This window comes from Scomber japonicus, chromosome 1 (assembly GCF_027409825.1).
Source record: "Scomber japonicus isolate fScoJap1 chromosome 1, fScoJap1.pri, whole genome shotgun sequence".
Classification (NCBI taxonomy): domain Eukaryota; kingdom Metazoa; phylum Chordata; class Actinopteri; order Scombriformes; family Scombridae; genus Scomber; species Scomber japonicus.
In genome coordinates, this window is record NC_070578.1 from 24,661,540 (window position 1) to 24,676,635 (window position 15,096).

General features: G+C 37.4%; 1 protein-coding gene across 2 annotated transcripts; it reads right to left on the reverse strand.

Annotated features, from left to right (window-relative positions):
* Positions 1 to 653: 653 nt before the first annotated feature.
* Positions 654 to 14,556, reverse strand: slc39a13 (solute carrier family 39 member 13). 2 transcript variants are annotated; one of them, XM_053321753.1, is made up of 10 exons: positions 14,375 to 14,555; positions 12,502 to 12,861; positions 9,999 to 10,106; positions 9,481 to 9,623; positions 5,640 to 5,759; positions 4,397 to 4,486; positions 2,554 to 2,604; positions 2,258 to 2,390; positions 2,065 to 2,164; positions 654 to 1,926 (listed from the first exon to the last, which is right to left on the reverse strand). In XM_053321753.1, the coding sequence occupies exons 2-10, from the start codon at positions 12,821 to 12,823 to the stop codon at positions 1,851 to 1,853; spliced, it is 1,143 nt and encodes a 380-aa protein (XP_053177728.1). In that variant the 5' UTR covers positions 12,824 to 12,861; positions 14,375 to 14,555; the 3' UTR covers positions 654 to 1,850. The 2 variants fall into 2 exon arrangements, with proteins under 2 accessions (XP_053177728.1, XP_053177738.1); XM_053321763.1 differs by lacking the exon at positions 654 to 1,926 and having other exon boundaries at positions 2,258 to 2,464; positions 14,375 to 14,556.
* Positions 14,557 to 15,096: the final 540 nt, after the last annotated feature.

Below are 15,096 nucleotides of genomic sequence, written 5' to 3' on the forward strand. Positions count from 1 at the left end.
CCACTTTTCAAACTTCCAATTGTCTATTTACCAAAGATGTACAATAATATTTACTATAACACTGTTGGGAGCATTATCATCCTCAGTAAAGGTTCTTATTTGAAGTAATGATAATCAAATATTTCAACCCAACTATAAGTTGATAATCAATAGTTGATTATGATATAATTTGTGCCTCATGTTCTTGCACTACAGTGTACATTGAGGTTGTTTGTTGTTCATCTGTGCTGTGACTGAGGAAGGCTCCCACAGACAATAGGCTGCTCACCGGCTGATGACTAAGGAAGGCAACCCGTGGTGGAGTCGTTATGGCAACAGAAGCTTGCCAAACAGACTGTGTTGAAATTGGACAAGTGTGAGCACACGATCAATACCCCCCATCCCTCCACTCCACTCCCCATCCTCCCTCCCTCCACTCCCATATGACATTTTAGTCATAGGATATTTGCAGCAAAAATATACTCGCAGTTTTTTGTCAATTCAACACACGGGGCTGCATCAGCACTTTAGAGGTCCACCAATCAATATCAGAATATCCTTATCCCACTGAGATCATTGTACAGGCTCTGACACTGTTCTGCTAGTATGTGTGGTTTTAAGGGTCATAAGTGTCATTTTTTCAGAGCGTTAGAAAATTGAAAATGAACAACACATCAGAAATGTACTGTTTATTTCTTCAGTGGAGGAAACAACATAATGATATGAATAATCCTGTGAGTTATTACAGCGGTTATAATGAACAGAAAATTAATCACCAGTTGTTTAGATAATCAATCCATATTTTTTTATTATTTTTTTTTTATGCAAAAATGTCTTGTCAATGACAGTAAACTGTATATCTTTGGGTTGTGGACTGTTAGTTGGGACAAAATGAGACACTGTAGATTGCGTCTTAAGCTTGTAAAAACTGATTTTTTCTATTATTTTCTCACATACTGAAAAACCAAAATAACTCATTAATTGTGAAAATGAATCAATTGGCACTATACAAAATCCATTCCAAGTCTCACAAAAATTGTTGAGCGCAAGTATAAGTCAAAATCAAATACTAACAAACAGTAACCCTCTTTCTTCAAATATCTTAACATTGTCATATTTTTTCCAACTCAAAAACAGCTTTTTGTAATGATCACCAACTCATGCTCGAAAGGTGCAATTATTACTGCAACTGTGCTGTAGGTGGGAGGCACAAACAGAAGAAGAGTACTTTGGTGTAGAGCAGACACAAAGCGAAACAGACTAACCTGAATTCTTGGCACTTAATTCTTAACGAGACAAACTGATGGTGTGTTGGTGAAGCACGTCTGACAAAATGTTATGTTGCTTGTCTCATTTTCAATAAATATGCAGCAGCTACAATAGAAAACAGAAGATGCACAAGAGTAACAATACATACAATTCAGGGCTGAATACATTTTTAAGGAGGTGGTCATGTAAAGGTCCAATCATACCTGTTCTGTTGAGCAGGTGCATCAGGTCTATGTACATGTATGTGCAAAACAATGTGATTGTCTGAACAATATAAGACAATTTTGGCAACAGATACATACAAACCCTCTTAATTCTTTTGATATTTACTGTAGGTCTGGCACAAGTGTCCACACAAATGTCCTTTCAGCAGATCGAGAAGGTCTTCCTTTCAGTCATCCATCCATAAAGTGCCATTCTTTTGTCAGATATTTGTTTTAGCATAACATAATGATGATGATTTAAGGAGGTGGCATCCTTTCATCATTATCAATGAGAGGTACCACATATAAGGGGGCTGGTGGAAAACGGGATTACTCTCCTGTGCTGGGTTCTAGTGTTTTTTGTAAGTTTGGTAAGGCGAGAGGGGGTTTCCTCTTTGTTCAGTCAATAATAACAGTCAAGAGCGCCATGACAGCCACACCACAGAAGATGAGCAGGATCTGCAGTAAGGAGTGCCTGTAAAAAAAAAAAAAAAAAATCATATTCAAAATGATTCAAAGAAGTTCAAAAAGTGTGATCTGCTCCTTTTTCACACCACTGAACTCATCACATATTTCAGACAAAAGATATGTTTGATTCTTTAAATAAATATACCTTAAACTGGTCTCCTCCAGCAGGTCAGGCACAACATTCACCAAGGCTATGTAGAGAAAGCCTCCAGAGGTGAAAGGCAGAACCCATGCAGTTGCATCTTCTACAAACAGAAGAAAAGACTTATGACTCTATGAGCTTTAAAAAGTATCACTTATTTGTTCATAGATCCTTCAGAGAACTGGTCCAAACTTACCTGTGCCTTTAGGTGACTGAGCACACAGAGCAAAGCAGGCCCCTAAGACCCCGACCAGCGCAGTGGACAGCTGCATACGAGCAGCACTCCAACGGTCGAACCCGGCCCGCAGGAGAATAGCAAAGTCTCCCACCTGCAGGGGAAGACGGCTCTCACATTATAGAAAGGTCTAAATATGAACTGCAGCAATCTGATGATTCCCTCCAACTTTAAGTGAAGACAAACATACAAATCTTACAGTAAAACATGAATTTAGACATTAATCTGTACAATCTATAAAGAATAGCTAATCTCACCTCATGGGGGATTTCATGGAGCAGGATAGCAAAGGTGGTAAGGAACCCAACCTGCAAACACAGTCTCATTAAAATACATTTGTCTTACTTGGTAAAAGGAGAGCACTCGTCTTTATAAGGGGCTTGGGAGCCCTACAGATAGTGCTGAGCTCAATATGCTCGGCTTTCAGTGTGAGTGCAAAGGAGAAAGATTGGATGAAAACAGATTAAAGACTTCTTAAAAGTTGACATTGTCACTCATGAAGGGCATGGTAAGAATTAAACAGAAGAACAGCAATTAACAATAGTTTTAACTATTTATTTTTTTTACAGTTTGAAATTCATATGCTTTTTAGCCAATTAATATTTGTAGTAAATTTAAAATGAGGGAATCAAATACAAATATCTAATGTAGTAGGAGATGAATACATAATCAAATTTGATCCAGAAGCAAAAGGAAACAGCTCATGTGATCAAAATATTTGAATCATCAAATAAGTCAATTGGGGTGGGAAAAAAATCCATATCATAAGGTGAATTCAAATGACTGATTTTTCTTTTGTTTCTAAAATACATTAAGCTCATTTGAAACTAGCAATGACAAACTCCCTTAAAATGTAATGATATTTTAGTTTTCTTTGCAAATGGATGAAAGAATAACGTATATTACTGATCCATTTAGTATTAAAAACTGTGATGTGTATTCATATGTAATGAATATATGCGTAATAATACAGAATCTTCATACAGCATTTGGTTGTTGCAAATTCACATAGTGATTCATACGCATTGGAGTAAACAGAAAACACTGGTCATATGTCTTGTATGTGTACGTTTGAGACATCTAGTTAACTTCCTCTCTGGCACATTGATCCATAGTTCATGCTGTTAGCCTTATGTCTCTCCAGCTGGACTCTCTCCTTCCCACAGCTACAATATACAGTAATCTACTGAAGCGATATAAATCCCTCTTACTGCAGTTTAAAAGTGCAACTTTTTTTAACAAGCCCCTAAAATAATACAACATGACAAGAAAGTAAAACAGAAAAAGTTTGTTGTGTCCTGTATAAAAGCTCACTGAGTGGTCTGCCTTTAAGACAGTGGGAACACTAACACACCAGGTCTACTGCTCTGCCAGTGGGTGTGTATATGCTGCCAAACGCTGTACTCACAACAACGGTGTTATTTGTTCAAATTGCCCAGATACATTTAAGTCCTTTTAGTCCTTCATTTAGAATTAAAGGAGTCCTCTTTAGTCATTTTGTGGTTTAATTTTCAACTTTCAAGTGCGAGCCACAAAATCTGACACAGAAGTATTTCAGGTGTTGCCTAATACTCACACTGATACATTCAGTCATACTTGTATTCAGTCTGATATATCCTTCCCTTCTTGTTAATAATTTCCTTTGGGGAAAAAGTTAATATATATATGTAGATATTTTGAGATACAACTACATTTCTCCAGGATTATAAATGCTCTGTTTTCTTTGTTGCTGGTCAGAGTGAGTAATCATTGAGGGGTACCATCAATGATGACAATAACATGGAATTAACATATACATATGAATGAATAGGGCTACGTGTAAATGTATTCATATTTCGATACATGAGTCATTTGTGGAACCAGTGTGGTTAGAAATGTACACGTTTTCAGCATGAAATTTGCACACTGTTAAAAACTAAAGCCTGAACACGTTTTTTTTCTTTCTTCGAGTTTGTTAGTTTCATTATTAGATTAGATAGTTCTTTCACTGTGAAATGTATTACGCTATGATTTTAGCTTCACGTAATGTATGCAGTAATGACACATATGGGCACTGTAAGGGAAATTATTTGAGGTCTTAAGTTTCTTATAGCTCCTTACCTTCTTGCTAACCAGGAAACTCCCCGCTACTGCCAGTCCGTGGGTGAAGTTGTCAATACAGTTGGCCAGCAGGTTTAAGTACCCACTTGTCTGTGACACATGAAACATAATGTCATTGTTACTCATATTACCTTTGGTTAGTCAGAATTAAGAAAACAAAAGGTCAACTGGAGTTTATTTATCTATCAGTTATTAGTTTTCCCTTTGAAGACACAATCCTGTGAAAGCAACACTGAAGGGGATCAGCAGCTACAGAACATTGATGCATGGATGTATTTGGATGTTAAAATCTTACTTACATGAAGGACAACTTCATCTTGAGTATTCTGTTAATTAGATGTTATTTATCTCTGTAATCTTTTTCTATTTTTTTTTTTTTAATTTTTGATCAACCATTGTTCATACTTTAAAGTCATTAACTTTGTTGTGATCCTTAAGACATGATGTGATTTATTACCGTACTTTCCTGATTGACATTTTTGATAATTTATTTTTCATTGTATGTATTGTTACAAAGAAAAAACTAATGTTCTACTTAAATGGACTGTAAGTATTAGTGTGCTCAAACAGAAGTGCTTGTCAGATGGCTGAACCTCCTCCTGCAACAACAACCTTCTGACACTGAAATTAATGGTTTTGTCAATTTATGCTAACCCTTCCTTAAAACATCAGTCAGATATTAACCTTTACACATCCTTTTATGTCACTGTATGACTACCTTCCAGTATGTAAAAAAACTTGATTTATTTAGCACCTTTTTAATACAGGTTACAAAGTGCTTTACATCAACATCAGCACAGAAAGAAAATATCCAAGACTTTCAAGGAGAGATCGTCAAAGTCTGTGCTGCTATCCACATATTTCAACGATACTGTGTCTTTTGTCTCTGTGACGGAAAATTTCAGAGCAGCTAAAACCACTTCAAATATGGTCAGACAACATAGTGCAGGATTTTTTTTTTAATTAAACACTTCCTTCATGTTTTTGATTCCTGCTTGGCTATGTTTTGATTATTTATTCTATGTTTAAAAGGTCTCACTGACATGAGGAATGGCTGATCATGCTATTTTTTCTATTTATAACTAACTAATGACTCAGTTTGGAAAATCCGAAAGTAAAAACATCCCTGTCTTACATAATCAGCCCATATCAAGAGTCTACCCCCAGCAGTGTCTGTTTTTTAACTTGCTGTCTTCTTTGTTAACTGGATGTTGTTGAATGAATGTTTTGGTTGTCAGTATACCTTGATTTTCTCTGATCTTTGTGGCAGACTCTCTTGCTTGGAGGATTTCCATGAATCAGCATGGTGCCCATTTCTGAGTGACACAGCTGCCTTTCCACTGAAAACTGAATTAGACTGTTTCTGTAGAGACGAAAGGAAGAAAAAAAACATCACAATGAACATGTTGTCTCCTTGTTACTCAGAAGTATCTGCCCTCAGTAATATTAGAGATTACAATTTTCTTCATTTTTTGTATTAAGTCTTACCTGACAATCCCAATTTCCTTTCTTTCTTTCATTCTAATAACTATAATTGACAGCATACACATACTTTTTTAAATAGAAAAGTCAAGTATGTGTTCACAGTAAAGTGTTCATATAAAAAATAAAACATGAACACAGAATTAGGTTTTCTAACTACACAATGAAAATGAAGGTTCACTGAAGTCAACTCAAAGTAATAATAAAATATTTGTCAGTGATTCACATAAACCTTGGTGTAATATTTTCTCACTTTTTTTAGTGTAATCGATTGTGATATAGTGCTATATAAATAAAGATTGATTGATTGATTGACTTTACTTATATAGCAGATATCAACTCTCATGTCATTTTAATAGTGATTTGTAGCAGATAGTCATCATATCTAGATTAATTATTTATCAGCTGTGTTGATTCAAATTTACCATTTGATATTTCTCCCTGCAGATAGGAACACACAGCAGGTTTCATGTCAGTGTGTTAGAGAATAACAATATAATATAAAACAAAAACAGCAGCAGCACTGACAGCAGAGCCACATGCTCCATGTTATATAAAGGCTGTTTTGAGATGATCCAAGTGCAATCTTGTGGTAAAAGGGAGTTTTTTCTTGCCACTGTTGCTCATGTGGGAATGTTGGGTCTCTTTAAAGTTAAAACCTGAAGAGTTCGGTTTAGAACCTGCTCTATGTGGAAAGTGCCTTGAGATAACTCTGTTGTGATTTGGTGCTATACAAAAAAAGATTGATTGATTGAACCTCTGTTTAGACCGTCTGAGCCCTGTCTGTTGAGGGTCATGATAACGGTGTGTGACATGTTGCCAGTAAATAAAACAGGTAAATGAATCTTAAAAAAGTTAAAAACTGCACTGTAATGTTACTAGTTGACAGCAAGTCTCTGCTGCAGTTCATATTATTTGCATGTTTGAGTAAGTCAGACCAAAAACCGGTTGTTTTTCAATTGGTGGCCAATCAATCAGTGCATCTCTAATATATCATTAACTTGTTTTTCAAGGAGACATTAATATTACCCTCTCTGGCCTTGGACAATATCAGTAACTACTTTGTCATCATCAACATCAGTATAACTAAAAACAGTTAGTTAATGGCAGCCTGCTAAAGGCTCGTGTTTATCCAATGGCAGCAGAACAAAAGTTGGGATACTGTAAAAGCGTATTATCTCTCTACCTTCTTCCATATGCAGTGATAAGCAGTCATGTGTACTTCTGCCTTTTTTCCAGACATACCATACAACCCGTAAATTCCAGTGTAGTGCTCCACGTCTTCATATTTTAAATATGTTAAATATACAAGAAGAGATCTATTCATTTCAGGCTAGCCTTCTTTTTCCGAGAACAGTCAACTTCCCTGTTCCTTCATTCAGAAACCACTTACGTTGCCATTTAGCCTGATAGTCAAATTGAGCTAGACGGAAACAGCCTGCTGTCCCCTGGATGCGGTGCGGAAATGCTTGCTCCACGTCTATGATTTAAGTATGAGGAAGTAATAAAGTGTGATGAATTTTCAAGGCTATTAATCTGCTCCTGCTGTAAAACACATTGGAGCAAAGTTGTCATTGCAAAACACAAAGACATTCAGCTGGTAACAGTATTTGAATATTGTTATAAAATGAGTCTAAACACAGTATTTTAAAAAGACAATTCTCCTCTCTCTCACATGCACACTCAGTCAGACTCTATTCCTGTCTATTGTTGCCTTGGTCTATACGCTGAGGGCCTGATTTACTAAAGATCTGTGTGTGTAAAAACGAGTGCAAACTTGACATCACTCGTAAAAAATGTGCAAGGTGATCTACTAACACAGCACACTGAGGTTTGCGTCTTGCAACTGTGTAAGATAATACGTGCTGTCCATTTAGTACGTTTGCCATAATGAATATGTAATATGGGGCGTTTCAACCCCAGTGTGCAAAATACAGGGAGGAGAAAATGCAAATATGTTATTTAGCACACGCATTGTAATTTACCAAACCTGAAGGTATTCTTTCTGACGCTAACTGTGTCTATAAATAAAACCTTTGAAGGGCAGGTACTAACCGGCTGCGCACTGCACACAGATGACTTCTGTCACTGTGGAGAGGAGGAGAAGGACGCACAATGACAGAATACGTACAGGACGGAGTTTTTCCACCTGTGTTATAATTTTAGAGTGGAATATTTTTGGTTTTACTAACAGCATTGACTTTGTCACAAATAATCTCCCATATGTCGGTTTTTCTGGTAATATTTGTTTTTGTTATAACTCAGTATATTTGTTAACCTCTTCCACTAGAACCTGATCACATTTTGCGCTTGCAGCTTTCTGCTCGTCCAAACCCTCCATAAAGACGCAAAACCCTCATTTAAATACTGCTGTCTCCACCCTGTTGCACCTGTTGTCATTTACACAGTTATTCTTAGAAGATCACCCACAAAACGCACACAAACAAAACACGCAATCTATTGCACTGTGCACGCAATTTAGTACCCACTATTTGGGATCTTAGTAAATCAGGCCCTGAGTGTACACCAGTGGACACTGAAATGGCTAAAGCAGCTGCTTCAGCCCGCCACTATAAATAGACACCAGTGGAGGAGCTGAGCTGTGGATTCCAATCTCCTCCCTCACTGGCAATATAAAGAAAGACGGGAGGGAGGATGAAACACTCTTTCCAAACATACTCGAACCAGTCATTCATGCCTACAAAGGAGCAATGTGTTAAAAGGCTGTGTTCATCCATCTTGCAGAGACATAGTTCATGTTCTATTATTTATAATATTATTTCTAAACGACAAGCTTTAACGCTGTTTGAGGTATGCGTCACATTTCCATACTAGTTAACAGACTAATTTAATAATAAATATGAACAGCTGTTTCAACCCAGTACAATAGAGACACAATATCTCATAAGGTTTAGTTTTCTCATTCGTAAATATCCATTTCACAGTCATTTATACTGAGATGATAAATCAATAAATAAATGAATAGTTTTTACACTTTTTTGCTTTGTTGCCGTTGGATGATAAGGTTGATACCATTCTCATGCCTATATGATAAATATGTAGAGAGTCAGCAGCCTGTTAGCGTAGCTTAGCATAAACTTGGAACAGTGGGAAACCGCTACCCTGGCTGTGTCCAAAGGTCAATAACCTCCACAGCTCACTAATTAATATGTTATAACTTGTTTATTTAGTCCGTAAAAACTTGAGAGTCAAGCCAACATTTTGTGCTTTTGCAGAGGTTTTTGTCAGACTATTTCTTGGCAGGATGCAATAACTTCCTGGAGTAAATAAGACATGAGAGTGGTATGTATCTTCTCATATAATTCTCAACAAGAAAGCTAAAACATGCATTTAAATTAATGACAAACTACTCCTTTAAAGTCTTCTTTGTGCGTGGAGATCTCAGATAGGCTCGTTGTACAGTCATGTGATGCTAAAGTCACGACAACACTGATACCACTGGCAGAAATATGTAGACCAAGCACAAGCCATGAAGACAGAACTATGTGAAGGCTTGTGTTGACATGTTTGTGAGCACTTCAGACTTCGGTGAGCATATCCCTCCAAAAACATACAGTTTATACAATGCCTGAAATACTTACAGCGGAGTTAGAATTCATGTCTGAATCTGAAGGCAGATCCTCTTGGCTGTCTTGGTCTGGAAACAGCTTCTCCAGGAGTAGGAAGGCCAGCAGCCCCATGATTACCCACAAGCCCTGGGTCATGTAGTGGTTGTGTTTACCAGCTAGAGCGGGAGCAAAGAGAAGACTGGATGAGCAAATACAGAAAGTGACAGTCAAGCTACAGCATTACACCAGTCAGAAGTATGTGAGAAGTAAACAAAAGAAATACTGTTTATAACAACCACCAAGCAACAGCCACACAATGAATTTCATTCTTTTGCGAAAATTATTGACATTTCAATCAATTAATTAATGAAAATATCTATTTAAAAACAATATATGTGAGCAACTTCTGCCCCGAAGTGTTATGAGTTTGACACTTTGTAGTAGAACTATCTTCCTGTCATACACGTTTAAGAGTGAAACATGGATCAAATACAGAGAAAATGCTTCAAATTCAAAAAGGTGATGATGACATTAGTGGAAAGGAAAACCACCTAAAGAGCCAGAGAGCGCCCACGCCTCAGGAAGGAGGTGAAGGAATACGTCGCCAAGGAGACCACCGATGGCAAAGCTCAAAAGCTGCTTTAGTTTCTGGCATCCAGCTGAGGAAACACAAAGAAAGAGTGAAGAAAAGTAGCAATTACTGTATGGTATTATTAATGGGGAACTGTACAATAATTTCATGTGACCTTCTTTCATTTTGACTTGAGATCACAACCTCAAACAAGCATTTACAGTAGGGCGGGGCGATTATTTGACGATTAATTGAACTTTTAACCTTGATTACGATTAATGAACGATTATCTCCACCCTTGATGAACAATTATGTATTTTCACAGTTTCTTTTGTTTTGTATTTTACACTGCCCTCATAGTATCTTTAGGGAGTGAAAATAAAGATGTTTTAAGGTGTGACGCTGTGGTTAATGTCTAGTTTACTTGATTAGAACTATGTAAAGATCATGGTTTGGGTTAAAATGATCACTGGAGACAAGTTTTCAAATTCCTTAACGATATGCAACCTTTACTGTCATGGCAACAGTGAACACCACGAATAATTGACATGAGCAAGATTAAGTCGATCAGAGTTTCTAAATGTCGGTTTCCATTATTTTTCAGCCTAATTTTCAGCCCTAATTTACAGCACTAGAGAACCTTTCACTTTTTAAAATGACACCTCTTCACCTGATTAATTTATCATTTCTTAACCAATAAAACAGGACACACACAAATACAGAGAGAGACACACAAATGTGTCTCTGACTCAGATGATTACTGATGTGCTGCATTAAAAGTTTTTTTCTGTAGGAGTTCCCTTGGTAATGACTAACCTCCTGTCAGGACTACACTTGAAAACCCACGGCTTAAAAATACATCAGAAATGCCACGTTCCTGTGGGTGGGGCCACTGAAGACGCCCCAGGCTGACCCAAACCAGGCTTGGTTACTGAAGCACAGTAGTTTGATCAGTGACATCACCAGATTTATTTTAAATGTTAATGTAAGATATTGATCACCCACACTTACAATTACAACTGCTTTTACATAGATCCATTAAAACAAGATATCCCCGGTACAAATACTCTGTAATAATAATTACTGAACATTATTGTCTGCTACAGTGTCTCTTGTAGTCACACTAATGTGGCTATCGATGGCAATGTCTCTCTGTCAGTCCACCACTTTGATCCAACCATCACTGTTTGGCTAGACATGAAATTTGGAATACTAATATTACAATGTAATAATAATAATAATAATAATAACATAATGTAATGTAATAATATATTGTAATTTGTGTTTAATTTTAATGAGCAAATATTGACATGCTAACATGTCAAACCAAGATGGTGGATGTTGTAGCTAAACATCTGTCTATGGCCACGTTACACTAAAAGAGAATACATTTGTACAATGTGTTATCCAGAAGAAGTATTTATATTTGTTCTACACAGCCACATTCAGGCCTGCCGCCATAAAGAGGAGTGAGACACGCTCTTCTGGGAGTTCATTGTGTTTCAATAGGTTGTAAACCCAAAATATGACAAAAACAAGAATTAAAAAAAACAGAGCCAGAGAAAAAGAAGTTCACACCTTGCCTACTTTCTCACTTCTGCATGCCTGGCCAATCATGATAAGAAGCAACTGTGAATGTTTGTCTCAGAAAGTTACATATATTGTTGGACCAACTGAACCCCACAATCTGATAAGTTCTTTTTTTAACTGTAGGATATAATAACCTTCATTAAGGTAGATTTCATTGTTAGGCTATTAGATTAGACGGGAGTTTTGTTGATATTTGAATGTACTCCTCCAACACCAAACCTCTGTTACGTCGCTGCTTTGTGTCCCGTTGAACTCATTCTTCCCACAAGTGGAAATATCGATACTTGATCTATCAAGCCCATCAAAGAGCACAACAACACATGTGTACTGCACTGCACTGCACTATATGTGTTTCTCTCTGTATTTGATGTAGGCATACATGAAATGGAGTGCATGTGGCAAACATGAGGTCACCACTAAAGGAAGCAGCAGTTTTCCAAGAAGTTAAAATGCTCTTTTAATGGGATCCTCAAGGCTGTGCACACAACATCAAGATTGTCTGAGAGTTGTGGATGTCTGAAGACCCTGACTACAGTCCCTGCAACGCATAGTTAGCATGAACCAAGAACATGATAAACTCTGTTGGGCTAATGAAGCAGAGAGATTTCCTTCTTTTACCTCAAAGTCGTCATCTTTTCACCTATTTTTAATGTTGACATTAAAAACAGTCTTAGTGTTACTATGGGTGTACACTTTGGTTTCATATCAGCTATGAAAGCTCTGTATGTGGACACAGAATATGACTGATTCCTCCTTTTTGAAAAGTTGCTCAGATATCATGGCACATTATTGATGGTTGTCTTGCAGTATATTTATGTTCTGAATAAAACATTGTGATAGACTTTTATTGTGATTCACAATACATACAATAGTAATTTGTTACCATTTCTTACCTTCAGTTTTGAGGGCTGCTCCTGCTTCAATGGGAATGACAAGCAGGGGGAAAATCCCACTGAGGCCTACAACAACTGAGCCCACCAGAGATAAGAGCCAAACATGAGCCTGTTCGCTGGCTAAGAAGTCTGCTACTGCCTGGAGGCCTGGGAGGTCATCAGTCAGGACGGGGCCTGGTCCTGCAGCTGTGGCTGTAGCATGACCCATAGCTGTTTGTGTCATCTTCTGGCTGCTTGATGCCACCCTGGTGGTCAGCATCAGCAGGGTTACTGTGACAAAGTTAGCAGCCCAGCTGGGCTTCTTACAGCTTCCACCTTTCATCCGTCCCACGGTCCAAAACGCACTTGTAACCAGTAACGCTGTAAGAGGAGCACAATGTCAGACAAGCATGCCTCTGCAGCACCTTTGTATGTTTGAAAAATTTAAATATACATTCAATTAGGACAGCTACTAAAGATTATTCTCATCATCAATTAATCTGATCCATTAATTGGTTTGTTAAATGTCACAAAACTGTGAAAAAAATGCATGTCACACTTTCCTAAAGCTCAAGATGACATCTTTTAAGTTTCTTTCAGTCTATTGAACTCCTTTAAAAAGTCTTAACCTTAAAAAAACAAAAACATATAATCAGACAACATACTCCATTACTGATATGATACAGACATACCTGTGAGAGGCTGATTTCAGCCAATAAAAGTATAACCATTATTTGGCAACTATTTGGATAATCGAATAAATCGCCCTATATTTTTGGAGTTTTGGACAAGTTAGTCAAAATTAAATAAATCACCTTTAAAAATTGTGTGTGCGCTTTCCCCAGATTTTTAACATTTCATAGACGAATCAATAAATCCAGGAAATTAATGAAAACAACTTTTAGTTTTTAGCCCATTTTGTCATGATGGAGACAGTGTTTCTAAATTACCTCATGCATAATTTTGACATTACTTTTTTTATTATTATTAAACCTTTATTTAACCAGGCGAATCAATTAAGAACTGGTTCTTACTGTACTACAATTCCTTGTTACTTATGAGCAATCATACATGATAATATTGATATATTTGTGAAGTGATACTTATATTGACTTATATTTGAACCTGGCTGATTTATTAGTCAGTGAATTGTATATCATATAAATCACAGAGCAGGCCACTTTCTAGACAGAGAAGTCATCCTTCAGTTACCTTTAAATAACCAATGTTGATGAAGCCTAACCAGATGTGTATTGTACTTTGACTAGCCCAGCTGCTGAAGTTGAGTTGTGCCAGGAAAAGAAAACTCCAGAAAACACCAGACTGCAGTGTTTGTTTCTATCTGGCAGTCTCTAGTCTGTGGATACTTGGCCGTCCTCACCAGGGTCAGTCAAGAGTGAGAGTAGCATTAACAGGACTGCAGCTGTTAACTCGTCTTCTCCAGAAGGGTTGCAACATAATTTAACAAGTTATTAGAGCTGCAGTTCATCATTTTACTGTCTGGGAGTTAGCAGGGCAGAGCTGATCAAGTCCCAGCTAACTCACAACAGTTGCGCTGCGATGTCAAATAAACATAAAATCAAAGCTCAGCGATGCTAAAGCTGAGAAACAACGCGGCAGATTAATGTTACACTGGAAAGCTTATTATTATTAATACAGACACACTGAATATCTCCAATGTCTGTACAGAAAAGTTAGCACGCTAATGTTAGCCAGACAGAAAGAGTAGACGCTCACAGCTTGCTAAAGAGATTAGCTCCAACAAACCACTAACTCTTAAAGCCAAACTACACCGCCCCAACACTAGCGGCAGTCACAGTAAGTTGGTGCTAACTGTGCGACAAAATGCTAACTCGAAACTACACCGCGAACCTGACGTTTTGTGTTAAAATACCTGGTGGTTTCTGCAGTGTTTGCACCAGTGTGTCCCTGCCATCCAGGCCGGGTAGATGAAGGCAGGCTGAGGGTCTGCAGGCTCCAGCAGCTGAAGGCAGAGACCCGCTATAGCTGCTGCACACAAGTTACTGTGTGTCAGACACGGCTTTCCCAAAAACCAGCCACGTATCAGGATCCTGCAGGAGGAAAAACTGTAAACAGCTGAGGAGAGTCGGGACATGGATCCCGCCCCAACAAAGAGTTCAGTTACTTCAGAGGTTTTTTTCCTTTTTTTTTTTTGCCCTGAGGAGTGAGAAATATTTTCCACATCAATACACGACCTCCATTATGTGGGGGGAAAAAAGAAAAGAAAAGTTTTATATCAATAAAATAGTGTCATACCTACGCACAAAACATTAGCTGGAAAATATTTAAATAAAGAAGTGCACTTTTTGATACATTTAACACACAAACTCAAAGAAAAGTTTCACTATATTTCTCTACCAAAAGAGGTGGTAATAGGCTACAGGTATTTTGGATAATAAGGAGATAGCATGAGGGGGGCCTCCCTCCAAACAGTTTCAGGTGGGGCTCAGTGAATAGGAGTGAAACAACATTACATTATTGTATTAGTTATCAAAAGGAAATCACATTAAATAGTCTAAATGTGTGTGTTTTGGTGAAAGAGATAGTTCAGATGCATTAGTTTTAGGGAAGTTTTCAGATTTTTCACATTCACAT

Bases quoted from the DNA above. Each gene is read 5' to 3' on its own strand.
- slc39a13 (XM_053321753.1), bottom strand. From the start codon at position 12,823: ATGAAAGGTGGAAGCTGTAAGAAGCCCAGCTGGGCTGCTAACTTTGTC. The intron at 9,624-9,998 runs GTGGTTTTCCTT...CTCCCGCTCTAG, and splicing joins GGCGCTCTCTGGCTCTTTAG to CTGGTAAACACAACCACTAC. The intron at 4,487-5,639 runs GTATACTGACAA...CATGTGTCACAG, and splicing joins AAAGATCAGAGAAAATCAAG to ACAAGTGGGTACTTAAACCT.